Source organism: Nematostella vectensis, chromosome 7 (assembly GCF_932526225.1).
Source record: "Nematostella vectensis chromosome 7, jaNemVect1.1, whole genome shotgun sequence".
Taxonomy (NCBI): Eukaryota; Metazoa; Cnidaria; class Anthozoa; order Actiniaria; family Edwardsiidae; genus Nematostella; species Nematostella vectensis.
The window spans coordinates 4153875-4180864 of NC_064040.1; the positions used below are offsets into that span (position 1 = coordinate 4153875).

At 45.8% G+C, this 26990-nt stretch overlaps 1 protein-coding gene across 2 annotated transcripts; it reads left to right on the forward strand.

The window, feature by feature from the left end:
- The first annotated feature begins 1015 nt into the window (after positions 1–1015).
- Positions 1016–26668, forward strand: LOC5509715 (nuclear nucleic acid-binding protein C1D). Of its 2 annotated transcripts, none has more exons than XM_048729698.1 (7): positions 1016–1211; positions 2021–2087; positions 3475–3530; positions 4880–4934; positions 24754–24822; positions 25171–25230; positions 25472–26668. In XM_048729698.1, the coding sequence occupies exons 1-7, from the start codon at positions 1071–1073 to the stop codon at positions 25546–25548; spliced, it is 525 nt and encodes a 174-aa protein (XP_048585655.1). In that variant the 5' UTR covers positions 1016–1070; the 3' UTR covers positions 25549–26668. The 2 variants fall into 2 exon arrangements, with proteins under 2 accessions (XP_048585655.1, XP_032234582.1); XM_032378691.2 differs by having other exon boundaries at positions 1017–1211; positions 25478–26668.
- The last annotated feature ends 322 nt before the right edge of the window (positions 26669–26990 follow it).

A 26990-nucleotide genomic window follows, 5' to 3' on the forward strand; every position in this document is an offset into this window, starting at 1 on the left:
GTGACGCGTGTAACGTCCGGCCTATGATGTAACGCATTTTTGTACCCCGGGGAGTAGGGGGAGGGGGGAGGATTAGGACTCTTCTATTATTGATAATAATAATAATAATAATAATAATAATAATAATAATAATAATAATAATAATAATAATAATAATAATAATAATAATAATAATAATAATAATAATAATAATAATAATAATAATAATAATAATAATATATGTTTATTATTCCCTATTGCAGTTGAGACTGAATTGCAGGGAGAAGGCCAACAAACTTACAGTACACACAATTTTAACAATTAACATATTTTACAGTTACAAAATCGCTTAGTCTTTTGTTTTTTGTCATCTGTGTGCGCCTCGTAGTATCCGACCTAAGACTGTATTTGGCGGGTACTACACATGTCCTCGAGTCCATCGGCTGTAGGACGGGATGCTCGAGTAGAAGGTTGGCTACATACTGGCGGCATAGATTATTGCAGGGTTGTGATTGCAAAGCTTTGTCTCCGCATCTCTGGACTTTTCTCGCTAGGCAGCGCTTGAGCGTGACAAGTTCAGAACGGACTGCGCTAACAAAGAGCGCTTCCAAACTAATGCGCCCTGATTGAATCTCTCTTGAATAAGAATTGGAAAATAGACTTCCTTTTAGGTACAATGAAATCTTGTGGCTTAAAAAAAAAGGTTACGCTTGGTGCCGAGTTGTTCATTTATCAAAGGTTGTTAAACGTGACTTTGCGCCCCAAATTTGAGGGGTCGTTCCTCAAGGTCGTTCAAGTGAGTTGTTTAGCAGCCCTCGCTCTCCTATCCAACCGCCCTTGTTCCCATGTTCCGTAAAAGCCGGGCTCCTCTCGAGTAAGCGGCTGCTGCAAGGTATATCTAAATGTCAACGTCCTTTGTCCTGTTTTGTTGAACTGGAGTCGTTTAGTTCAAAGGCCATTACACTTATAAGCTAAAGCAATTGATAGATTTGAATTTCCACCGCCAGACCTTCTTTTATTATATTATAGTTCGGTAACCCTGTTTACATTCGACATTGGGGGATCTGGTAACGATAAAGACAACTTTCAAGATGGCTGCCGAGGTTGAAGCTGAGCCGGAGTTACCAGAAGAAGTCGTGGATTCCATGGAGTCTTTCCATGAGTCACTAGGAAACATAGAGGACGCACTAAAACCGCTACTGGAGAACTCAACAGATGATATGAAGGAATCTGTATGTTTTTGAATTGCCGGTTAAAGGGGGAAGAGACACGTGCTCACACAAAAAAGTAGAGTCCACTTATAAAAGAAAACTAGCTGTAGCTGTGTTTTAAAGCCTGAATCAGTCTGTTTAGTTTTAGTTAGCAAGAAAATCTTGATTAAGGAAACTAGGAGATATATCTGCATATCCGCATATAGAATTTCTGACTTGACATCAGTCTGGACTTCAATTTAAGCTTCCTTTGATGCCAGTCTTAATAAGTTGACTGCCGTGTTAGGATTATTTTCAGTAGAATAAGTTATATAGAAATGATTTATCTGTGGTGACCAAGCATGTGAATATGTAAGAATCACTTGAACTGCTAGTTTTTTTTTATACAACAAACTTGTAAATGTGATGATCTACTGTACATATATTGTAGATCCAGTTTTTAAAATCATCCATCACAAAGACAGAGAGTAAGACCCGAAGGCAATAATGTATTTCATTAATGCTTTTCTTTAATCTCTGAGGGAAAATCCTGAAAGCAAGGATGTTCTTTAGATCGCACAGACCAGTGTATTCTTAGAAATGCAGTTTCAGTTATTTTTATTTTTTGTATTTGTGAAAGTAATCAAAGTTTGTGCTGCACAGCTGGCATTGACTCCATTGTTGGCATAAATGCTCTCAGTCATATTTTACTGCAAATCTGCAGCAAACATTTTTGTCAAGTGCAGTCCAGGTGTTTACGTTTTTGTCAAGTGCATATTGAGATTCAGTCCATGTGTTTACGTTTTTGTCAAGTGCATATTGAGATTCAGTCCAGGTGTTTATGTTTTTAGATGGGCCCATTGCAACTTGCGAAGCTGAACCTTGTGGTGGCATACTCTATTAACTCACTTTTCTGGAGTAAGTATTTCTGGTTTTATACTGTACATCAAGAGAGCATAAGATAAGAGAGGGACACTTTGGTATTACCCGCGCGCCATGTCGCATCCAAATCTATTTTTAGTAACCACCACCCCACCACTGTGCGTGAGGATTTGCACCTTTTATTTTGTCCTGCTCCCCCGCGGGTTGCGTGTTGTTGTTTTGCCAACTCGATAGGAATGAAAAGAGATCCTGTAAAATAACTCGGAAGAAGAAAACAGGTCTAACTTAAGTTACCAAGATTGGCAAATATAAAGCTAAATCCCTGAATAGTTTGACTGCTTTGTTTGTCTGAGCGGCGAAGTCAAATTAGAAAGAAAAAATTGACGAGAGATAAAATGGTTGTGATACTGCGTTTGTTTCAAATCCCGACACCAGCTTGTATAATAACAACATAATAATATAACATATAATAATAACAACAATATAGAAATACAGTAATATCTCCCTCTTTATTTCCTCACTTTTACAAAAGCTCAGATACTTCAGCTTGCTGGCTTTGATCATCACAAAAATGCATTTCCTCGCTACAAGGATAACTTTTATGAAATGTATTTTTCTTGGGTTACTTCTCAATTCACAGGAATACTCACAAAAGTCAATATTATATCCAATGTCTAACTTACAGATTTCGTTTGACCATTAGGAAGATAATGAATGTTGAGAAACCAGGAAGAAGCAGCAAGTTAGAGCAAAATCGGTGATTGAAGCACAAGGTTTTCCGCTCTTGATTTTGAATGAAGTTTCGTTCTGGAAATCTTGCAATCCTCAAAGTACTACATCCCCTTAATAAACCGCAAGTGCCTGTATCCTTGATGCTAGAATGAAATTTTTGATGGTATTTGTGCAAATATTTTTTTCGGTTTCAAAAAAGCAGCAAACAACAAGATGTAAATGTCAAAGCGCAGGGGGTAGGGTGAGTAAAAATGCTCATGCGCAGTGGTGGTTACTAAAAATAGCCAGATTCGGACGCGATGTGGCGCGCGGGTAATACCAAAGTGTCCCTCTCTTATCTTATGCTCTCTTGTGTACATGTATTTATCAGAACTCTCAAAACCTGAAACTTTTAGGTACAGATTATGTGTAGTAAAGATCCTGAGTCTGATATCCAATCTTTGCATGGTCTGATTAGCTTGTGTTCAGTTAGCCTGCATAGGGAGCACTCCATATAAAAGTAGGGAGAAAATTCCCAAGTGCAGTAGGATGCAAAGCCATAAAAACTTTTGGGAAGGGGTTAGGATTATGAGTTATAATTCCATATCTTGACAGTGTTTTCAAGAAATAAATCAGGGCATCTTGCATACAATCTTGTAAATATTATGCCAAATTAAGCTACTAACTATGATTATTGTTTCTGTTGGCCTAGTGTACCTCATAACACAGGGCATGGATCCGAAGGAACACCCAATCAAACAAGAACTGGTAAGAGCCATTAACACCATTATTTAGTATCTCAAGATATAGTAACCTAGGAACCCCCATCAAACAAGAACTGGTAAGTGCCATTAACACCATTATTTAGTATCTCAAGATATAGTACCCTAGGAACACCCCATCAAACAAGAACTGGTAAAATTTATTTTCCTTATTATCTACTACCTCAAGATCTAACCTGAGTATCAGGCCCTCCTATGTTTCATTCGCGCCGGTGAGAAACAAGACAATGGTCTGATACAAGTGCTGTTCGAATCGCATGTTCTCATGCCAGATTCGGGCATGGCTCCTGATTGGTAAAACCCTAGCCCGTCGACTGCTCGTTCTCAGAGTAATAGCGGACTCCAAAAGTGCTTTTGACTTGGCGTTAGCAGAATCATAGAAATCGTTTTCTATAACATTTAAAAAAATGTTTTTCCTGTCTTCATTTTCTTCGGAAAAATTCTCAGAATACTCAGGTTAGATGTTCAAATGTTTAGCCAAGGCCGATCATTGCGTGTGTTTATTTCTCATTGGTATCGTTTTTCGAAGCGAAGATCTACTAGTTATATCAAAGGCTCTAAATTCATAGAAGCTGCTTTATACTACAGACATCATTAGTCGTAGCTATAAAATATTTAGACAGACCAGACGCTGAATATACCCAGAATGCTTCAGATGCCTGGGATTGTTTGCGGCGCTTCCCGCGAATTGTTGATGGAGTGAGCTTATCAAATAATGGCATTTGTGTTCAAGCAGCGGCTTGTCTATTTAGACGAAAAAGCCTGTAGTAAATTGCTGATGTGAATATTCTGTAGTAATTTATTGATGTATGGATCTGCATGGTTATATACTTAAATCGTAAATCTCCTGAGCCGTGAACTATCTTTGCTTTTCAAATCATTTAGCATAAAGTTACCCTTAAAGGGGTTCATTGTCATTACTAAAATTATTACCCTTGCATCTAACACTAATGTTGTTTTACATTAATACTGTTTATAATTTGATTCGGGCATTTGATTATGCCACCACAGGAGTCATTGGAAGATTGACAGCCGACATATTTTGACAATGGCCTGGAAAGGGGCGGCAGGCGCCGCGTATAGTATTTGTGTCAGACATACTTTTATTTTTCCTCTCCGACTTTTGAAAAATAAAATCGCCTGATACTCAGGCTACTCAAGATCTAGTACTCAATGCTCACAAAGGTTATTGAACCTGAACTAAGGCACTCTATTACTACTTTTGCAATTACTTTCATTTTAACCTGCACATGATAGCTGGCATATAGATTTCACTGTAGTTATCATTATTTGTTTTGCTTCTTAATCCCTAATTATTATTATTTTTTTTTCCAGGACAGAATAAAGAAATACATGGTAAAAGTAAAAGAAGTGCAGCACAAACAAGAGGGTAAGACTAAATTAGAGAGTTGTCTCTGGTTAATTAATTCAAACACAAATGTAAACAACAGTCATAAGTCAGTGGCAACTAGACTTTGTTCAGTACAGACATTTAAAACAATGAAAAAGTATGCATCATGGATAAACTGTGTTAGCTTTGATGATGTGGTATTGGGCATTCCTGCACTTTGTTGTTGCTTTTTTGCTTTTTGTTATGGAGCGTCACACTCAGTGAAGTCAGATAATCTTGCTTCTCTCTATTGAGCGTCATACTCAGTGAAGTCAGATGGTCTTGCTTCACTCTATGGAACGTCACACTCAGTGAAATCAGATGGTCTTGCATCTCTCTATGGAGCGTCACACTCAGTGAGGTCAGATGGTGTTGCTTCTCCCTATGGCGCGTCACACTCAGTGAAGTCAGATGGTGTTTCTTCTCTCTATGGAGCGTCACACTCAGTGAAGTCAGATGGTGTTGCTTCTCTCTATGGCGCGTCACACTCAGTGAAGTCAGATGGTGTTTCTTCTCTCTATGGAGCGTCACACTCAGTGAAGTCAGATGGTGTTTCTTCTCTCTATGGAGCGTCACACTCAGTGAAGTCAGATGGTGTTTCTTCTCCCTATGGAGCGTCACACTCAGTGAAGTCAGATGGTGTTTCTTCTCTCTATGGAGTTTCACACTCAGTGAAGTCAGATGGTCTTGCATCTCTCTATGGAGCGTCACACTCAGTGAAGTCAGATGGTCTTGCTTCTGTCTATGGAGCGTCACACTCAGTGAAGTCAGATGGTGTTTCTTCTCCCTATGGACCGTCACACTCAGTGAAGTCAGATGGTCTTGCTTCTCTCTATGGAGCGTCACACTCAGTGAAGTCAGATGGTCTTGCTTCTCTCTATTGAGCGTCACACTCAGTGAAGTCAGATGGTGTTGCTTCTCCCTATGGAGCGTCACACTCAGTGAAGTCAGATGGTCTTGCTTCCCTCTATGGAGTGTCACACTCAGTGAAGTCAGATGGTGTTGCTTCTCCCTATGGACCGTCACACTCAGTGAAGTCAGATGGTCTTGCTTCTCTCTATGGAGCGTCACACTCAGTGAAGTCAGATCGTCTTGCTTCTCTCTATTGAGCGTCACACTCAGTGAAGTCAGATGGTGTTGCTTCTCCCTATGGAGCGTCACACTCAGTGAAGTCAGATGGTCTTGCTTCTCTCTATGGAGCGTCACACTCAGTGAAGTCAGATGGTGTTGCTTCTCCCTATGGAGCGTCACACTCAGTGAAGTCAGATGGTCTTGCTTCCCTCTATGGAGTGTCACACTCAGTGAAGTCAGATGGTGTTTCTTCTCCCTATGGACCGTCACACTCAGTGAAGTCAGATGGTCTTGCTTCTCTCTATGGAGCGTCACACTCAGTGAAGTCAGATGGTCTTGCTTCTCTCTATTGAGCGTCACACTCAGTGAAGTCAGATGGTGTTGCTTCTCCCTATGGAGCGTCACACTCAGTGAAGTCAGATGGTCTTGCTTCCCTCTATGGAGTGTCACACTCAGTGAAGTCAGATGGTGTTGCTTCTCTCTATGGAGCGTCACACTCAGTGAAGTCAGATGGTGTTGCTTCTCTCTATGGAGCGTCACACTCAGTGAAGTCAGATGGTGTTGCTTCTCTCTATGGCGCGTCACACTCAGTGAAGTCAGATGGTGTTGCTTCTCTCTATGGAGCGTCACACTCAGTGAAGTCAGATGGTCTTGCTTCACTCTATGGAACGTCACACTCAGTGAAATCAGATGGTCTTGCATCTCTCTATGGAGCGTCACACTCAGTGAGGTCAGATGGTGTTGCTTCTCCCTATGGCGCGTCACACTCAGTGAAGTCAGATGGTGTTTCTTCTCTCTATGGAGCGTCACACTCAGTGAAGTCAGATGGTGTTGCTTCTCTCTATGGCGCGTCACACTCAGTGAAGTCAGATGGTGTTTCTTCTCTCTATGGAGCGTCACACTCAGTGAAGTCAGATGGTGTTTCTTCTCTCTATGGAGCGTCACACTCAGTGAAGTCAGATGGTGTTTCTTCTCTCTATGGAGCGTCACACTCAGTGAAGTCAGATGGTGTTTCTTCTCCCTATGGAGCGTCACACTCAGTGAAGTCAGATGGTGTTTCTTCTCTCTATGGAGTTTCACACTCAGTGAAGTCAGATGGTCTTGCATCTCTCTATGGAGCGTCACACTCAGTGAAGTCAGATGGTCTTGCTTCTGTCTATGGAGCGTCACACTCAGTGAAGTCAGATGGTGTTTCTTCTCCCTATGGACCGTCACACTCAGTGAAGTCAGATGGTCTTGCTTCTCTCTATGGAGCGTCACACTCAGTGAAGTCAGATGGTCTTGCTTCTCTCTATTGAGCGTCACACTCAGTGAAGTCAGATGGTGTTGCTTCTCCCTATGGAGCGTCACACTCAGTGAAGTCAGATGGTCTTGCTTCCCTCTATGGAGTGTCACACTCAGTGAAGTCAGATGGTGTTGCTTCTCCCTATGGACCGTCACACTCAGTGAAGTCAGATGGTCTTGCTTCTCTCTATGGAGCGTCACACTCAGTGAAGTCAGATCGTCTTGCTTCTCTCTATTGAGCGTCACACTCAGTGAAGTCAGATGGTGTTGCTTCTCCCTATGGAGCGTCACACTCAGTGAAGTCAGATGGTCTTGCTTCTCTCTATGGAGCGTCACACTCAGTGAAGTCAGATGGTGTTGCTTCTCCCTATGGAGCGTCACACTCAGTGAAGTCAGATGGTCTTGCTTCCCTCTATGGAGTGTCACACTCAGTGAAGTCAGATGGTGTTTCTTCTCCCTATGGACCGTCACACTCAGTGAAGTCAGATGGTCTTGCTTCTCTCTATGGAGCGTCACACTCAGTGAAGTCAGATGGTCTTGCTTCTCTCTATTGAGCGTCACACTCAGTGAAGTCAGATGGTGTTGCTTCTCCCTATGGAGCGTCACACTCAGTGAAGTCAGATGGTCTTGCTTCCCTCTATGGAGTGTCACACTCAGTGAAGTCAGATGGTGTTGCTTCTCTCTATGGAGCGTCACACTCAGTGAAGTCAGATGGTGTTGCTTCTCTCTATGGAGCGTCACACTCAGTGAAGTCAGATGGTGTTGCTTCTCTCTATGGCGCGTCACACTCAGTGAAGTCAGATGGTGTTGCTTCTCTCTATGGAGCGTCACACTCAGTGAAGTCAGATGGTGTTTCTTCTCTCTATGGAGCGTCAAACTCAGTGAAGTCAGATGGTGTTGCTTCTCCCTATGGAGCGTCACACTCAGTGAAGTCAGATGGTCTTGCTTCTCTCTATGGAGCGTCACACTCAGTGAAGTCAGATGGTGTTGCTTCTCCCTATGGAGCGTCACACTCAGTGAAGTCAGATGGTCTTGCTTCCCTCTATGGAGTGTCACACTCAGTGAAGTCAGATGGTGTTTCTTCTCCCTATGGACCGTCACACTCAGTGAAGTCAGATGGTCTTGCTTCTCTCTATGGAGCGTCACACTCAGTGAAGTCAGATGGTCTTGCTTCTCTCTATTGAGCGTCACACTCAGTGAAGTCAGATGGTGTTGCTTCTCCCTATGGAGCGTCACACTCAGTGAAGTCAGATGGTCTTGCTTCCCTCTATGGAGTGTCACACTCAGTGAAGTCAGATGGTGTTGCTTCTCTCTATGGAGCGTCACACTCAGTGAAGTCAGATGGTGTTGCTTCTCTCTATGGAGCGTCACACTCAGTGAAGTCAGATGGTGTTGCTTCTCTCTATGGCGCGTCACACTCAGTGAAGTCAGATGGTGTTGCTTCTCTCTATGGAGCGTCACACTCAGTGAAGTCAGATGGTGTTTCTTCTCTCTATGGAGCGTCAAACTCAGTGAAGTCAGATGGTGTTGCTTCTGTCTATGGAGCATCACACTCAGTGAAGTCAGATGGTCTTGCTTCCCTCTATGGAGTGTCACACTCAGTGAAGTCAGATGGTCTTGCTTCTCCCTATGGAGCGTCACACTCAGTGAAGTCAGATGGTCTTGCTTCCCTCTATGGAGTGTCACACTCAGTGAAGTCAGATGGTGTTTCTTCTCTCTATGGCGCGTCACACTCAGTGAAGTCAGATGGTGTTGCTTCTCTCTATGGAGCGTCACACTCAGTGAAGTCAGATGGTCTTGCTTCTCCCTATGGAGTGTCACACTCAGTGAAGTCAGATGGTGTTGCTTCTCTCTATGGAGCGTCACACTCAGTGAAGTTAGATGGTCTTGCTTCTCTCTATGGAGCGTCACACTCAGTGAAGTCAGATGGTCTTGCTTCCCTCTATGGAGCGTCACACTCAGTGAAGTCAGATGGTGTTGCTTCTCTCTATGGAGCTTTGCACCCAGTGAAGTCAGATGGTCTTGCTTCTTTCTATGGCGCGTCACACTCAGTGAAGTCAGATGGTCTTGCTTCTCCCTATTGAGCGTCACACTCAGTGAAGTCAGATGGTGTTGCTTCTCCCTATGGAGCGTCACACTCAGTGAAGTCAGATGGTCTTGCTTCCCTCTATGGAGTGTCACACTCAGTGAAGTCAGATGGTGTTGCTTCTCTCTATGGAGCGTCACACTCAGTGAAGTCAGATGGTGTTGCTTCTCTCTATGGAGCGTCACACTCAGTGAAGTCAGATGGTGTTGCTTCTCTCTATGGCGCGTCACACTCAGTGAAGTCAGATGGTGTTGCTTCTCTCTATGGAGCGTCACACTCAGTGAAGTCAGATGGTGTTTCTTCTCTCTATGGAGCGTCAAACTCAGTGAAGTCAGATGGTGTTGCTTCTGTCTATGGAGCATCACACTCAGTGAAGTCAGATGGTCTTGCTTCCCTCTATGGAGTGTCACACTCAGTGAAGTCAGATGGTCTTGCTTCTCCCTATGGAGCGTCACACTCAGTGAAGTCAGATGGTCTTGCTTCCCTCTATGGAGTGTCACACTCAGTGAAGTCAGATGGTGTTTCTTCTCTCTATGGCGCGTCACACTCAGTGAAGTCAGATGGTGTTGCTTCTCTCTATGGAGCGTCACACTCAGTGAAGTCAGATGGTCTTGCTTCTCCCTATGGAGTGTCACACTCAGTGAAGTCAGATGGTGTTGCTTCTCTCTATGGAGCGTCACACTCAGTGAAGTTAGATGGTCTTGCTTCTCTCTATGGAGCGTCACACTCAGTGAAGTCAGATGGTCTTGCTTCCCTCTATGGAGCGTCACACTCAGTGAAGTCAGATGGTGTTGCTTCTCTCTATGGAGCTTTGCACCCAGTGAAGTCAGATGGTCTTGCTTCTTTCTATGGCGCGTCACACTCAGTGAAGTCAGATGGTCTTGCTTCTCCCTATGGAGTGTCACACTCAGTGAAGTCAGATGGTCTTGCTTCTCTCTATGGAGCTTTGCACCCAGTGAAGTCAGATGGTGTTTCTTCTCTCTATGGCGCGTCACACTCAATGAAGTCAGATGGTCTTGCTTCTCTATGGAGCGTCACACTCAGTGAAGTCAGATGGTCTTGCTTCTCCCTATGGAGTGTCACACTCAGTGAAGTCAGATGGTCTTGCTTCTCTCTATGGAGCGTCACACTCAGTGAAGTCAGATGGTGTTGCTTCCCTCTATGGAGCGTCACACTCAGTGAAGTCAGATGGTCTTGCTTCTCTCTATGGAGCTTTGCACCCAGTGAAGTCAGATGGTCTTGCTTCTCTCTATGGAGCGTCACACTCAGTGAAGTCAGATGGTCTTGCTTCTCTCTATGGAGCTTTGTACCCAGTGAAGTCAGATGGTCTTGCTTCTCTCTATGGAGCGTCACACTCAGTGAAGTCAGATGGTCTTGCTTCTCTCTATGGAGCTTTGTACCCAGTGAAGTCAGATGGTCTTGCTTCTCTCTATGGAGCGACACACTCAGTGAAGTCAGATGGTGTTGCTTCCCTCTCTTGAACGTCACACTCAGTGAAGTCAGATGGTGTTTCTTCTCTCTATGGAGCGTCACACTCAGTGAAGTCAGATGGTCTTGCTTCCCTCTATGGAGCGTCACACTCAGTGAAGTCAGATGGTGTTTCTTCTCTCTATGGAGCGTCACACTCAGTGAAGTTAGATGGTCTTGCTTCTCTCTATGGAGCGTCACACTCAGTGAAGTCAGATGGTCTTGCTTCTCTCTATGGAGCTTTGCACCCAGTGAAGTCAGATGGTCTTGCTTCTTTCTATGGCGCGTCACACTCAGTGAAGTCAGATGGTCTTGCTTCTCTCTATGGAGCTTTGCACCCAGTGAAGTCAGATGGTCTTGCTTCTTTCTATGGCGCGTCACACTCAGTGAAGTCAGATGGTCTTGCTTCTCTCTATGGAGCTTTGCACCCAGTGAAGTCAGATGGTCTTGCTTCTCTCTATGGAGCTTTGTACCCAGTGAAGTCAGATGGTCTTGCTTCTCTCTATGGAGCTTTGCACCCAGTGAAGACAGATGGTGTTTCTTCTCTCTATGGAGCGTCAAACTCAGTGAAGTCAGATGGTGTTGCTTCTCCCTATGGAGCGTCACACTCAGTGAAGTCAGATGGTCTTGCTTCCCTCTATGGAGTGTCACACTCAGTGAAGTCAGATGGTCTTGCTCCCCTTTATGGAGCGTCACACTCAGTGAAGTCAGATGGTCTTGCTTCCCTCTATGGAGCGTCACACTCAGTGAAGTCAGATGGTGTTGCTTCTCTCTATGGAGCGTCACACTCAGTGAAGTTAGATGGTCTTGCTTCTCTCTATGGAGCTTTGCACCCAGTGAAGTCAGATGGTCTTGCTTCTCTCTATGGAGCGTCACACTCAGTGAAGTCAGATGGTCTTGCTTCTCTCTATGGAGCTTTGTACCCAGTGAAGTCAGATGGTCTTGCTTCTCTCTATGGAGCTTTGCACCCAGTGAAGACAGATGGTGTTTCTTCTCTCTATGGAGCGTCAAACTCAGTGAAGTCAGATGGTGTTGCTTCTCCCTATGGAGCGTCACACTCAGTGAAGTCAGATGGTCTTGCTTCCCTCTATGGAGTGTCACACTCAGTGAAGTCAGATGGTCTTGCTTCCCTTTATGGAGCGTCACACTCAGTGAAGTCAGATGGTCTTGCTTCCCTCTATGGAGCGTCACACTCAGTGAAGTCAGATGGTCTTGCTTCCCTCTATGGAGCGTCACACTCAGTGAAGTCAGATGGTCTTGCTTCCCTCTATGGATCGTCACACTCAGTGAAGTCAGATGGTCTTGCTTCCCTCTATGGAGTGTCACACTCAGTGAAGTCAGATGGTGTTGCTTCTCTCTATGGAGCGTCACACTCAGTGAAGTCAGATGGTCTTGCTTCCCTCTATGGAGCATCACACTCAGTGAAGTCAGATGGTCTTGCTTCTCCCTATGGAGTGTCACACTCAGTGAAGTCAGATGGTCTTGCTTCTCTCTATGGAGTGTCACACTCAGTGAAGTCAGATGGTGTTGCTTCTCCCTATGGAGCGTCACACTCAGTGAAGTCAGATGGTGTTGCTTCACTCTATGGAACGTCACACTCAGTGAAGTCAGATGGTCTTGCATCTCTCTATGGAGCGTCACACTCAGTGAAGTCAGATGGTGTTGCTTCTCTCTATGGAGCGTCACACTCAGTGAAGTCAGATGGTGTTGCTTCTCTCTATGGCGCGTCACACTCAGTGAAGTCAGATGGTGTTGCTTCTCTCTATGGAGCGTCACACTCAGTGAAGTCAGATGGTGTTTCTTCTCTCTATGGAGCGTCAAACTCAGTGAAGTCAGATGGTGTTGCTTCTGTCTATGGAGCATCACACTCAGTGAAGTCAGATGGTCTTGCTTCCCTCTATGGAGTGTCACACTCAGTGAAGTCAGATGGTCTTGCTTCTCCCTATGGAGCGTCACACTCAGTGAAGTCAGATGGTCTTGCTTCCCTCTATGGAGTGTCACACTCAGTGAAGTCAGATGGTGTTTCTTCTCTCTATGGCGCGTCACACTCAGTGAAGTCAGATGGTGTTTCTTCTCTCTATGGAGCGTCAAACTCAGTGAAGTCAGATGGTGTTGCTTCTCCCTATGGAGCGTCACACTCAGTGAAGTCAGATGGTCTTGCTTCTCTCTATGGAGCATCACACTCAGTGAAGTCAGATGGTGTTGCTTCTCCCTATGGAGCGTCACACTCAGTGAAGTCAGATGGTCTTGCTTCCCTCTATGGAGTGTCACACTCAGTGAAGTCAGATGGTGTTTCTTCTCCCTATGGACCGTCACACTCAGTGAAGTCAGATGGTCTTGCTTCTCTCTATGGAGCGTCACACTCAGTGAAGTCAGATGGTCTTGCTTCTCTCTATTGAGCGTCACACTCAGTGAAGTCAGATGGTGTTGCTTCTCCCTATGGAGCGTCACACTCAGTGAAGTCAGATGGTCTTGCTTCCCTCTATGGAGTGTCACACTCAGTGAAGTCAGATGGTGTTGCTTCTCTCTATGGAGCGTCACACTCAGTGAAGTCAGATGGTGTTGCTTCTCTCTATGGAGCGTCACACTCAGTGAAGTCAGATGGTGTTGCTTCTCTCTATGGCGCGTCACACTCAGTGAAGTCAGATGGTGTTGCTTCTCTCTATGGAGCGTCACACTCAGTGAAGTCAGATGGTGTTTCTTCTCTCTATGGAGCGTCAAACTCAGTGAAGTCAGATGGTGTTGCTTCTGTCTATGGAGCATCACACTCAGTGAAGTCAGATGGTCTTGCTTCCCTCTATGGAGTGTCACACTCAGTGAAGTCAGATGGTCTTGCTTCTCCCTATGGAGCGTCACACTCAGTGAAGTCAGATGGTCTTGCTTCCCTCTATGGAGTGTCACACTCAGTGAAGTCAGATGGTGTTTCTTCTCTCTATGGCGCGTCACACTCAGTGAAGTCAGATGGTGTTGCTTCTCTCTATGGAGCGTCACACTCAGTGAAGTCAGATGGTCTTGCTTCTCCCTATGGAGTGTCACACTCAGTGAAGTCAGATGGTGTTGCTTCTCTCTATGGAGCGTCACACTCAGTGAAGTTAGATGGTCTTGCTTCTCTCTATGGAGCGTCACACTCAGTGAAGTCAGATGGTCTTGCTTCCCTCTATGGAGCGTCACACTCAGTGAAGTCAGATGGTGTTTCTTCTCTCTATGGCGCGTCACACTCAGTGAAGTCAGATGGTGTTGCTTCTCTCTATGGAGCGTCACACTCAGTGAAGTCAGATGGTCTTGCTTCTCCCTATGGAGTGTCACACTCAGTGAAGTCAGATGGTCTTGCTTCTCTCTATGGAGTGTCACACTCAGTGAAGTCAGATGGTGTTGCTTCTCCCTATGGAGCGTCACACTCAGTGAAGTCAGATGGTGTTGCTTCACTCTATGGAACGTCACACTCAGTGAAGTCAGATGGTCTTGCTTCTCTCTATTGAGCGTCACACTCAGTGAAGTCAGATGGTGTTGCTTCTCCCTATGGAGCGTCACACTCAGTGAAGTCAGATGGTGTTGCTTCTCTCTATGGCGCGTCACACTCAGTGAAGTCAGATGGTGTTGCTTCTCTCTATGGAGCGTCACACTCAGTGAAGTCAGATGGTGTTTCTTCTCTCTATGGAGCGTCAAACTCAGTGAAGTCAGATGGTGTTGCTTCTGTCTATGGAGCATCACACTCAGTGAAGTCAGATGGTCTTGCTTCCCTCTATGGAGTGTCACACTCAGTGAAGTCAGATGGTCTTGCTTCTCCCTATGGAGCGTCACACTCAGTGAAGTCAGATGGTCTTGCTTCCCTCTATGGAGTGTCACACTCAGTGAAGTCAGATGGTGTTTCTTCTCTCTATGGCGCGTCACACTCAGTGAAGTCAGATGGTGTTGCTTCTCTCTATGGAGCGTCACACTCAGTGAAGTCAGATGGTCTTGCTTCTCCCTATGGAGTGTCACACTCAGTGAAGTCAGATGGTGTTGCTTCTCTCTATGGAGCGTCACACTCAGTGAAGTTAGATGGTCTTGCTTCTCTCTATGGAGCGTCACACTCAGTGAAGTCAGATGGTCTTGCTTCCCTCTATGGAGCGTCACACTCAGTGAAGTCAGATGGTGTTGCTTCTCTCTATGGAGCTTTGCACCCAGTGAAGTCAGATGGTCTTGCTTCTTTCTATGGCGCGTCACACTCAGTGAAGTCAGATGGTCTTGCTTCTCCCTATGGAGTGTCACACTCAGTGAAGTCAGATGGTCTTGCTTCTCTCTATGGAGCTTTGCACCCAGTGAAGTCAGATGGTGTTTCTTCTCTCTATGGCGCGTCACACTCAGTGAAGTCAGATGGTCTTGCTTCTCTATGGAGCGTCACACTCAGTGAAGTCAGATGGTCTTGCTTCTCCCTATGGAGTGTCACACTCAGTGAAGTCAGATGGTCTTGCTTCTCTCTATGGAGCGTCACACTCAGTGAAGTCAGATGGTGTTGCTTCCCTCTATGGAGCGTCACACTCAGTGAAGTCAGATGGTCTTGCTTCTCTCTATGGAGCTTTGCACCCAGTGAAGTCAGATGGTCTTGCTTCTCTCTATGGAGCGTCACACTCAGTGAAGTCAGATGGTCTTGCTTCTCTCTATGGAGCTTTGTACCCAGTGAAGTCAGATGGTCTTGCTTCTCTCTATGGAGCGTCACACTCAGTGAAGTCAGATGGTCTTGCTTCTCTCTATGGAGCTTTGTACCCAGTGAAGTCAGATGGTCTTGCTTCTCTCTATGGAGCGACACACTCAGTGAAGTCAGATGGTGTTGCTTCCCTCTATTGAACGTCACACTCAGTGAAGTCAGATGGTGTTTCTTCTCTCTATGGAGCGTCACACTCAGTGAAGTCAGATGGTCTTGCTTCCCTCTATGGAGCGTCACACTCAGTGAAGTCAGATGGTGTTTCTTCTCTCTATGGAGCGTCACACTCAGTGAAGTTAGATGGTCTTGCTTCTCTCTATGGAGCGTCACACTCAGTGAAGTCAGATGGTCTTGCTTTTCTCTATGGAGCTTTGCACCCAGTGAAGTCAGATGGTCTTGCTTCTTTCTATGGCGCGTCACACTCAGTGAAGTCAGATGGTCTTGCTTCTCTCTATGGAGCTTTGCACCCAGTGAAGTCAGATGGTCTTGCTTCTTTCTATGGCGCGTCACACTCAGTGAAGTCAGATGGTCTTGCTTCTCTCTATGGAGCTTTGCACCCAGTGAAGTCAGATGGTCTTGCTTCTCTCTATGGAGCTTTGTACCCAGTGAAGTCAGATGGTCTTGCTTCTCTCTATGGAGCTTTGCACCCAGTGAAGACAGATGGTGTTTCTTCTCTCTATGGAGCGTCAAACTCAGTGAAGTCAGATGGTGTTGCTTCTCCCTATGGAGCGTCACACTCAGTGAAGTCAGATGGTCTTGCTTCCCTCTATGGAGTGTCACACTCAGTGAAGTCAGATGGTCTTGCTTCCCTCTATGGAGCGTCACACTCAGTGAAGTCAGATGGTCTTGCTTCCCTCTATGGAGCGTCACACTCAGTGAAGTCAGATGGTGTTGCTTCTCTCTATGGAGCGTCACACTCAGTGAAGTTAGATGGTCTTGCTTCTCTCTATGGAGCTTTGCACCCAGTGAAGTCAGATGGTCTTGCTTCTCTCTATGGAGCGTCACACTCAGTGAAGTCAGATGGTCTTGCTTCTCTCTATGGAGCTTTGTACCCAGTGAAGTCAGATGGTCTTGCTTCTCTCTATGGAGCTTTGCACCCAGTGAAGACAGATGGTGTTTCTTCTGTCTATGGAGCGTCAAACTCAGTGAAGTCAGATGGTGTTGCTTCTCCCTATGGAGCGTCACACTCAGTGAAGTCAGATGGTCTTGCTTCCCTCTATGGAGTGTCACACTCAGTGAAGTCAGATGGTCTTGCTTCCCTTTATGGAGCGTCACACTCAGTGAAGTCAGATGGTCTTGCTTCCCTCTATGGAGCGTCACACTCAGTGAAGTCAGATGGTCTTGCTTCCCTCTATGGAGCGTCACACTCAGTGAAGTCAGATGGTCTTGCTTCCCTCTATGAATCGTCACACTCAGTGAAGTCAGATGGTCTTGCTTCCCTCTATGGAGTGTCAAACTCAGTGAAGTCAGATGGTGTTGCTTCTCTCTATGGAGCGTCACACTCAGTGAAGTCAGATGGTCTTGCTTCCCTCTATGGAGCATCACACTCAGTGAAGTCAGATGGTCTTGCTTCTCCCTATGGAGTGTCACACTCAGTGAAGTCAGATGGTCTTGCTTCTCTCTATGGAGTGTCACACTCAGTGAAGTCAGATGGTGTTGCTTCTCCCTATGGAGCGTCACACTCAGTGAAGTCAGATGGTGTTGCTTCACTCTATGGAACGTCACACTCAGTGAAGTCAGATGGTCTTGCATCTCTCTATGGAGCGTCACACTCAGTGAAGTCAGATGGTGTTGCTTCTCTCTATGGAGCGTCACACTCAGTGAAGTCAGATGGTGTTGCTTCTCTCTATGGCGCGTCACACTCAGTGAAGTCAGATGGTGTTGCTTCTCTCTATGGAGCGTCACACTCAGTGAAGTCAGATGGTGTTTCTTCTCTCTATGGAGCGTCAAACTCAGTGAAGTCAGATGGTGTTGCTTCTGTCTATGGAGCATCACACTCAGTGAAGTCAGATGGTCTTGCTTCCCTCTATGGAGTGTCACACTCAGTGAAGTCAGATGGTCTTGCTTCTCCCTATGGAGCGTCACACTCAGTGAAGTCAGATGGTCTTGCTTCCCTCTATGGAGTGTCACACTCAGTGAAGTCAGATGGTGTTTCTTCTCTCTATGGCGCGTCACACTCAGTGAGGTCAGATGGTGTTGCTTCTCCCTATGGCGCGTCACACTCAGTGAAGTCAGATGGTGTTGCTTCTCTCTATGGAGCGTCACACTCAGTGAAGTTAGATGGTCTTGCTTCTCTCTATGGAGCGTCACACTCAGTGAAGTCAGATGGTCTTGCTTCCCTCTATGGAGCGTCACACTCAGTGAAGTCAGATGGTGTTGCTTCTCTCTATGGAGCTTTGCACCCAGTGAAGTCAGATGGTCTTGCTTCTTTCTATGGCGCGTCACACTCAGTGAAGTCAGATGGTCTTGCTTCTCCCTATGGAGTGTCACACTCAGTGAAGTCAGATGGTCTTGCTTCTCTCTATGGAGCTTTGCACCCAGTGAAGTCAGATGGTGTTTCTTCTCTCTATGGCGCGTCACACTCAGTGAAGTCAGATGGTCTTGCTTCTCCCTATGGAGCGTCACACTCAGTGAAGTCAGATGGTCTTGCTTCTCCCTATGGAGTGTCACACTCAGTGAAGTCAGATGGTCTTGCTTCTCTCTATGGAGCGTCACACTCAGTGAAGTCAGATGGTGTTGCTTCCCTCTATGGAGCGTCACACTCAGTGAAGTCAGATGGTCTTGCTTCTCTCTATGGAGCTTTGCACCCAGTGAAGTCAGATGGTCTTGCTTCTCTCTATGGAGCGTCACACTCAGTGAAGTCAGATGGTCTTGCTTCTCTCTATGGAGCTTTGTACCCAGTGAAGTCAGATGGTCTTGCTTCTCTCTATGGAGCGTCACACTCAGTGAAGTCAGATGGTCTTGCTTCTCTCTATGGAGCTTTGTACCCAGTGAAGTCAGATGGTCTTGCTTCTCTCTATGGAGCGTCACACTCAGTGAAGTCAGATAATCTTGCTTCTCTCTATTGAGCGTCATACTCAGTGAAGTCAGATGGTCTTGCTTCACTCTATGGAACGTCACACTCAGTGAAATCAGATGGTCTTGCATCTCTCTATGGAGCGTCACACTCAGTGAGGTCAGATGGTGTTGCTTCTCCCTATGGCGCGTCACACTCAGTGAAGTCAGATGGTGTTTCTTCTCTCTATGGAGCGTCACACTCAGTGAAGTCAGATGGTGTTGCTTCTCTCTATGGCGCGTCACACTCAGTGAAGTCAGATGGTGTTTCTTCTCTCTATGGAGCGTCACACTCAGTGAAGTCAGATGGTGTTTCTTCTCTCTATGGAGCGTCACACTCAGTGAAGTCAGATGGTGTTTCTTCTCTCTATGGAGCGTCACACTCAGTGAAGTCAGATGGTGTTTCTTCTCCCTATGGAGCGTCACACTCAGTGAAGTCAGATGGTGTTTCTTCTCTCCATGGAGTTTCACACTCAGTGAAGTCAGATGGTCTTGCATCTCTCTATGGAGCGTCACACTCAGTGAAGTCAGATGGTCTTGCTTCTGTCTATGGAGCGTCACACTCAGTGAAGTCAGATGGTGTTTCTTCTCCCTATGGACCGTCACACTCAGTGAAGTCAGATGGTCTTGCTTCTCTCTATGGAGCGTCACACTCAGTGAAGTCAGATGGTCTTGCTTCTCTCTATTGAGCGTCACACTCAGTGAAGTCAGATGGTGTTGCTTCTCCCTATGGAGCGTCACACTCAGTGAAGTCAGATGGTCTTGCTTCCCTCTATGGAGTGTCACACTCAGTGAAGTCAGATGGTGTTGCTTCTCCCTATGGACCGTCACACTCAGTGAAGTCAGATGGTCTTGCTTCTCTCTATGGAGCTTTGTACCCAGTGAAGTCAGATGGTCTTGCTTCTCTCTATGGAGCGTCACACTCAGTGAAGTCAGATGGTCTTGCTTCTCTCTATGGAGCTTTGTACCCAGTGAAGTCAGATGGTCTTGCTTCTCTCTATGGAGCGACACACTCAGTGAAGTCAGATGGTGTTGCTTCCCTCTATTGAACGTCACACTCAGTGAAGTCAGATGGTGTTTCTTCTCTCTATGGAGCGTCACACTCAGTGAAGTCAGATGGTCTTGCTTCCCTCTATGGAGCGTCACACTCAGTTAAGTCAGATGGTGTTTCTTCTCTCTATGGAGCGTCACACTCAGTGAAGTTAGATGGTCTTGCTTCTCTCTATGGAGCGTCACACTCAGTGAAGTCAGATGGTCTTGCTTCTCTCTATGGAGCTTTGCACCCAGTGAAGTCAGATGGTCTTGCTTCTTTCTATGGCGCGTCACACTCAGTGAAGTCAGATGGTCTTGCTTCTCTCTATGGAGCTTTGCACCCAGTGAAGTCAGATGGTCTTGCTTCTTTCTATGGCGCGTCACACTCAGTGAAGTCAGATGGTCTTGCTTCTCTCTATGGAGCTTTGCACCCAGTGAAGTCAGATGGTCTTGCTTCTCTCTATGGAGCTTTGTACCCAGTGAAGTCAGATGGTCTTGCTTCTCTCTATGGAGCTTTGCACCCAGTGAAGACAGATGGTGTTTCTTCTCTCTATGGAGCGTCAAACTCAGTGAAGTCAGATGGTGTTGCTTCTCCCTATGGAGCGTCACACTCAGTGAAGTCAGATGGTCTTGCTTCCCTCTATGGAGTGTCACACTCAGTGAAGTCAGATGGTCTTGCTTCCCTCTATGGAGCGTCACACTCAGTGAAGTCAGATGGTCTTGCTTCCCTCTATGGAGCGTCACACTCAGTGAAGTCAGATGGTGTTGCTTCTCTCTATGGAGCGTCACACTCAGTGAAGTTAGATGGTCTTGCTTCTCTCTATGGAGCTTTGCACCCAGTGAAGTCAGATGGTCTTGCTTCTCTCTATGGAGCGTCACACTCAGTGAAGTCAGATGGTCTTGCTTCTCTCTATGGAGCTTTGTACCCAGTGAAGTCAGATGGTCTTGCTTCTCTCTATGGAGCTTTGCACCCAGTGAAGACAGATGGTGTTTCTTCTCTCTATGGAGCGTCAAACTCAGTGAAGTCAGATGGTGTTGCTTCTCCCTATGGAGCGTCACACTCAGTGAAGTCAGATGGTCTTGCTTCCCTCTATGGAGTGTCACACTCAGTGAAGTCAGATGGTCTTGCTTCCCTTTATGGAGCGTCACACTCAGTGAAGTCAGATGGTCTTGCTTCCCTCTATGGAGCGTCACACTCAGTGAAGTCAGATGGTCTTGCTTCCCTCTATGGAGCGTCACACTCAGTGAAGTCAGATGGTCTTGCTTCCCTCTATGGATCGTCACACTCAGTGAAGTCAGATGGTCTTGCTTCCCTCTATGGAGTGTCACACTCAGTGAAGTCAGATGGTGTTGCTTCTCTCTATGGAGCGTCACACTCAGTGAAGTCAGATGGTCTTGCTTCCCTCTATGGAGCATCACACTCAGTGAAGTCAGATGGTCTTGCTTCTCCCTATGGAGTGTCACACTCAGTGAAGTCAGATGGTCTTGCTTCTCTCTATGGAGTGTCACACTCAGTGAAGTCAGATGGTGTTGCTTCTCCCTATGGAGCGTCACACTCAGTGAAGTCAGATGGTGTTGCTTCACTCTATGGAACGTCACACTCAGTGAAGTCAGATGGTCTTGCATCTCTCTATGGAGCGTCACACTCAGTGAAGTCAGATGGTGTTGCTTCTCTCTATGGAGCGTCACACTCAGTGAAGTCAGATGGTGTTGCTTCTCTCTATGGCGCGTCACACTCAGTGAAGTCAGATGGTGTTGCTTCTCTCTATGGAGCTTTGCACCCAGTGAAGTCAGATGGTCTTGCTTCTTTCTATGGCGCGTCACACTCAGTGAAGTCAGATGGTCTTGCTTCTCTCTATGGAGCTTTGCACCCAGTGAAGTCAGATGGTCTTGCTTCTTTCTATGGCGCGTCACACTCAGTGAAGTCAGATGGTCTTGCTTCTCTCTATGGAGCTTTGTACCCAGTGAAGTCAGATGGTCTTGCTTCTCTCTATGGAGCTTTGCACCCAGTGAAGACAGATGGTGTTTCTTCTCTCTATGGAGCGTCAAACTCAGTGAAGTCAGATGGTGTTGCTTCTCCCTATGGAGCGTCACACTCAGTGAAGTCAGATGGTCTTGCTTCCCTCTATGGAGTGTCACACTCAGTGAAGTCAGATGGTCTTGCTTCCCTCTATGGAGCGTCACACTCAGTGAAGTCAGATGGTCTTGCTTCCCTCTATGGAGCGTCACACTCAGTGAAGTCAGATGGTGTTGCTTCTCTCTATGGAGCGTCACACTCAGTGAAGTTAGATGGTCTTGCTTCTCTCTATGGAGCTTTGCACCCAGTGAAGTCAGATGGTCTTGCTTCTCTCTATGGAGCGTCACACTCAGTGAAGTCAGATGGTCTTGCTTCTCTCTATGGAGCTTTGTACCCAGTGAAGTCAGATGGTCTTGCTTCTCTCTATGGAGCTTTGCACCCAGTGAAGACAGATGGTGTTTCTTCTCTCTATGGAGCGTCAAACTCAGTGAAGTCAGATGGTGTTGCTTCTCCCTATGGAGCGTCACACTCAGTGAAGTCAGATGGTCTTGCTTCCCTCTATGGAGTGTCACACTCAGTGAAGTCAGATGGTCTTGCTTCCCTTTATGGAGCGTCACACTCAGTGAAGTCAGATGGTCTTGCTTCCCCCTATGGAGCGTCACACTCAGTGAAGTCAGATGGTCTTGCTTCCCTCTATGGAGCGTCACACTCAGTGAAGTCAGATGGTCTTGCTTCCCTCTATGGATCGTCACACTCAGTGAAATCAGATGGTGTTGCTTCTCTCTATGGAGCGTCACACTCAGTGAAGTCAGATGGTGTTGCTTCTCTCTATGGAGCGCCACACTCAGTGAAGTCAGATGGTGTTGCTTCTCTCTATGGAGCGTCACACTCAGTGAAGTCAGATGGTCTTGCTTCCCTCTATGGATCGTCACACTCAGTGAAGTCAGATGGTCTTGCTTCCCTCTATGGAGTGTCACACTCAGTGAAGTCAGATGGTCTTGCTTCCCTCTATGGAGTGTCACACTCAGTGAAGTCAGATGGTCTTGCTTCTCTCTATGGAGCGTCACACTCAGGGAAGTCAGATGGTGTTGCTTCTGTCTATGGAGCGTCACACTCAGTGAAGTCAGATGGTGTTGCTTCTCTCTATGGAGCGTCACACTCAGTGAAGTCAGATGGTGTTGCTTCTCCCTATGGAGCGTCACACTCAGTGAAGTCAGATGGTGTTGCTTCTCCCTTTGGAGCGTCACACTCAGTGAAGTCAGATGGTGTTTCTTCTCTCTATGGAGCGTCACACTCAGTGAAGTCAGATGGTGTTGCTTCTCCCTATGGAGCGTCACACTCAGTGAAGTCAGATGGTGTTGCTTCTCCCTATGGAGCGTCCCACTGAGTGAAGTCAGATGGTGTTGCTTCTCCCTATGGAGTGTCACACTCAGTGAAGTCAGATGGTCTTGCTTCCCTCTATGGAGCGTCACACTCAGTGAAGTCATATGGGGTTGCTTCTCTCTATGGAGCGTCACACTCAGTGAAGTCAGTTGGTCTTGCTTCCCTCTATGGAGCATCACACTCAGTGAAGTCAGATGGTCTTGCTTCCCTCTATGGATCGTCACACTCAGTGAAGTCAGATGGTGTTTCTTCTCTCTATGGAGCGTCACACTCAGTGAAGTCAGATGGTGTTGCTTCTCTCTATGGAGCGCCACACTCAGTGAAGTCAGATGGTGTTGCTTCTCTCTATGGAGCGTCACACTCAGTGAAGTCAGATGGTCTTGCTTCCCTCTATGGATCGTCACACTCAGTGAAGTCAGATGGTCTTGCTTCCCTCTATGGAGTGTCACACTCAGTGAAGTCAGATGGTCTTGCTTCCCTCTATGGAGTGTCACACTCAGTGAAGTCAGATGGTCTTGCTTCCCTCTATGGAGTGTCACACTCAGTGAAGTCAGATGGTCTTGCTTCTCTCTATGGAGCGTCACACTCAGGGAAGTCAGATGGTGTTGCTTCTGTCTATGGAGCGTCACACTCAGTGAAGTCAGATGGTGTTGCTTCTCTCTATGGAGCGTCACACTCAGTGAAGTCAGATGGTGTTGCTTCTCCCTATGGAGCGTCACACTCAGTGAAGTCAGATGGTGTTGCTTCTCCCTTTGGAGCGTCACACTCAGTGAAGTCAGATGGTGTTTCTTCTCTCTATGGAGCGTCACACTCAGTGAAGTCAGATGGTGTTGCTTCTCCCTATGGAGCGTCACACTCAGTGAAGTCAGATGGTGTTGCTTCTCCCTATGGAGCGTCCCACTGAGTGAAGTCAGATGGTGTTGCTTCTCCCTATGGAGTGTCACACTCAGTGAAGTCAGATGGTCTTGCTTCCCTCTATGGAGCGTCACACTCAGTGAAGTCATATGGGGTTGCTTCTCTCTATGGAGCGTCACACTCAGTGAAGTCAGTTGGTCTTGCTTCCCTCTATGGAGCATCACACTCAGTGAAGTCAGATGGTCTTGCTTCCCTCTATGGATCGTCACACTCAGTGAAGTCAGATGGTGTTTCTTCTCTCTATGGAGCGTCACACTCAGTGAAGTCAGATGGTGTTGCTTCTCCCTATGGAGCGTCACACTCAGTGAAGTCAGATGGTGTTGCTTCTCCCTATGGAGCGTCACACTCAGTGAAGTCAGATGGTGTTACTTCTCTCTATGGAGCGTCACACTCAGTGAAGTCAGATGGTGTTGCTTCTCCCTATGGAGCGTCACACTCAGTGAAGTCAGATGGTGTTGCTTCTCCCTATGGAGCGTCCCACTGAGTGAAGTCAGATGGTGTTGCTTCTCTCTATGGAGCTTTGCACCCAGTGAAGTCAGATAGCGTTGCTTCTCTCTATGGAGCGTCACACTCAGTGAAGTCAGGTGGTGTTGCTTCTCCCTATGGAGCGTCACACTCAGTGAAGTCAGTTGGTCTTGCTTCCCTCTATGGAGTGTCACACTCAGTGAAGTCAGATGGTGTTGCTTCCCTCTATGGAGCTTTGCACCCAGTGAAGTCAAATGGTCTTGCTTCTCGCTATGGAGTTTCACACTCTGTGATGTCAGATGGCAAATCACAAGTGTGCATTTATATTTAATTGTGAAACATTTACATTTTTGTCTACCAGTTTCCATGAGAATCGACAAAGGGGCAGCAAAGAGATTTGTCAAAAGTGCATTATGGCAACCCACATCTAGTAAGTACTTTACTAAAATCTAAATCAATACTTAATTTTCAAAGTCTGCACCATCTAAATGCCAAGGGTTTTATTTTGCAAAGAGCCGATCAAAGTCCCCAAAGGATTGTGCACAACAGTGGCGTAGCCAGGGGGTGGCCCCCCTTTTAGCAGCCAAAAATACAGTAAATGTATGAGACATTATCTAAAATACAGGAGAAAATTCCTTGAAAGTCCCTTTTGGGGCCCCTCCTGTAAAAAATCCTGCCTACACTGCTGCACAATGAGGCATTAAACTTTGTGCTGGCATTCAGCCTGAGGTAGCTGGGGTTTTAAACTGGCCATCGTTTGTTGTGTTTTCTATCGTAGATGAAGACAAGGGAAAAGATGATAGTAAAACCAGTACCAAGGAGCTGACAATCAAAAATGGTATGTTTTTCATTCAAATATTATTGGTTATTGTCACTTGTATCACAGCTACTTTACATGGGTATAGCCAGGGGCCATCAGTTGAAACACTTTAAAAATGCTTTATGAAGAGACCTCTGTCCCTCTAAAAATCCCACCTTCGCCTCTTAGGAGTTAAACTTAACACATGGAAGTGCTTTATCCTAAAAAGGTACTGAAACATTTAACTTGTATGATTTATTGCTTATCTTTGCTTCTATAGAACAAGGAACAAGCCCAAAGGCAGAGAAGAGAAAACGTGAGGGAAAGTCTTCTGAAAAGAAAAGAAAGAAGAAATAATTGCCGTATAAATAGAAGTAGTTTTGTACATACTGTAGTCTTCCTAGAATCAATTTAAAAAGCTGGAGCAGATCCAGAACTTTTAAAGGGGTGGGTAATCAGGGTCTGGCGGGTGGTTATCCACCCAGCCCCCTTCCCCAGTACCCCCCTCCATCCCCTGACAGGTTATAACAGGTCAATGCAAGGGCAAACTTTAAAAAAGTCAAGCAGTTATTAGGCTTGATTTCTATCTGGATTCTGTGAGCCGTGGCAGGTTCCTGAAGTAGAGCCCAAGCAGTTGCATCCTATTCGGCTGCCCAATTAGAGTTACTCTGGTTTGCTCTTTGAAGCTTATCCACGGGGACTATTATCCACTCATGTAATATGCAAACACATCCTTAGTATCTAGGGTCGAACAAACATGAAATAGGAATAAGTGTGTTGATATTGTCCCTCCCTCCCCCCCCAAAAAAAAAGAAACAGAAGGGGAAGGGGGTTTTTTGAGTGATGATGTCCAGAGGGGATAAAACTGTTTGTTCTTTTATTTTCCTTGCTATATATGAGGTGTATGGGTCTAGTCTGGAATCATACAATAAACATTTTTTTTAATATCAAAAGAATTGAAGCAGATTTATAAGCAGATTTTCAGTAGCTTACACACATCCTCATCAGATTTATTTTTATACCATTTAGGTGTGCTAACAGGCTGTAGGATATTGAGAACAGAGGTTCATGGGGCAGATGGCTACAACTGATATTTTAAGTACTAGCACGGCACGAGGGGGAATTCAGTGATTAAATGTCTCCGCAACCGAGGGATGATTAGTTGAAGTCCCGACGCCACAGGCGGAAGGAATTTAACAAGTCATCCCGACGCGAAGGGATGAAATCATTAATGCATGAGGAAAATTTAGAACCATCTATTGTTTTCAAGGGAATTTCGCTAGTTATCGTCCCTCAGAAATACAAAAGAATCCGAGGTGATCATGGTACTACTTATAATAAAATTCGAATCACATGCAATGTAACCTGTAGCCTCGGCTTCCATTTTCCTACAGCAGTTGGTTTGCTAGCAAAAAAGTGAATGCCAATGATTCAACTTTGGTAACTAATTAATTCTAGTAAAGAAATATATAGCCACTTGTTCTGCTATCTTGCTGCTATCTTAGTACCCCCTCCTCGGTTAACTATGCACGAAGTATGAAAGTTACACCAATATTTGTCTTTATTCCCCTTTATTAAAATAAAATTTTGAAATCAAAATATTAAAACGCCGAAATAAACGAAGCCAAAGTTAATAAGTATGAGTCTTATAACAATTCCGTTCTCTCTGAATTCCCCGCTTCGCCCGGTTTGTTGGGGAGTGATCCATGTAACAAGACTATTATGTCCGGCCCTAGGGATACAGTATAAAGAGAGCAACTCTTCCTAAAAAAATTGCACTGAAAAAAAAAAAGACTAGG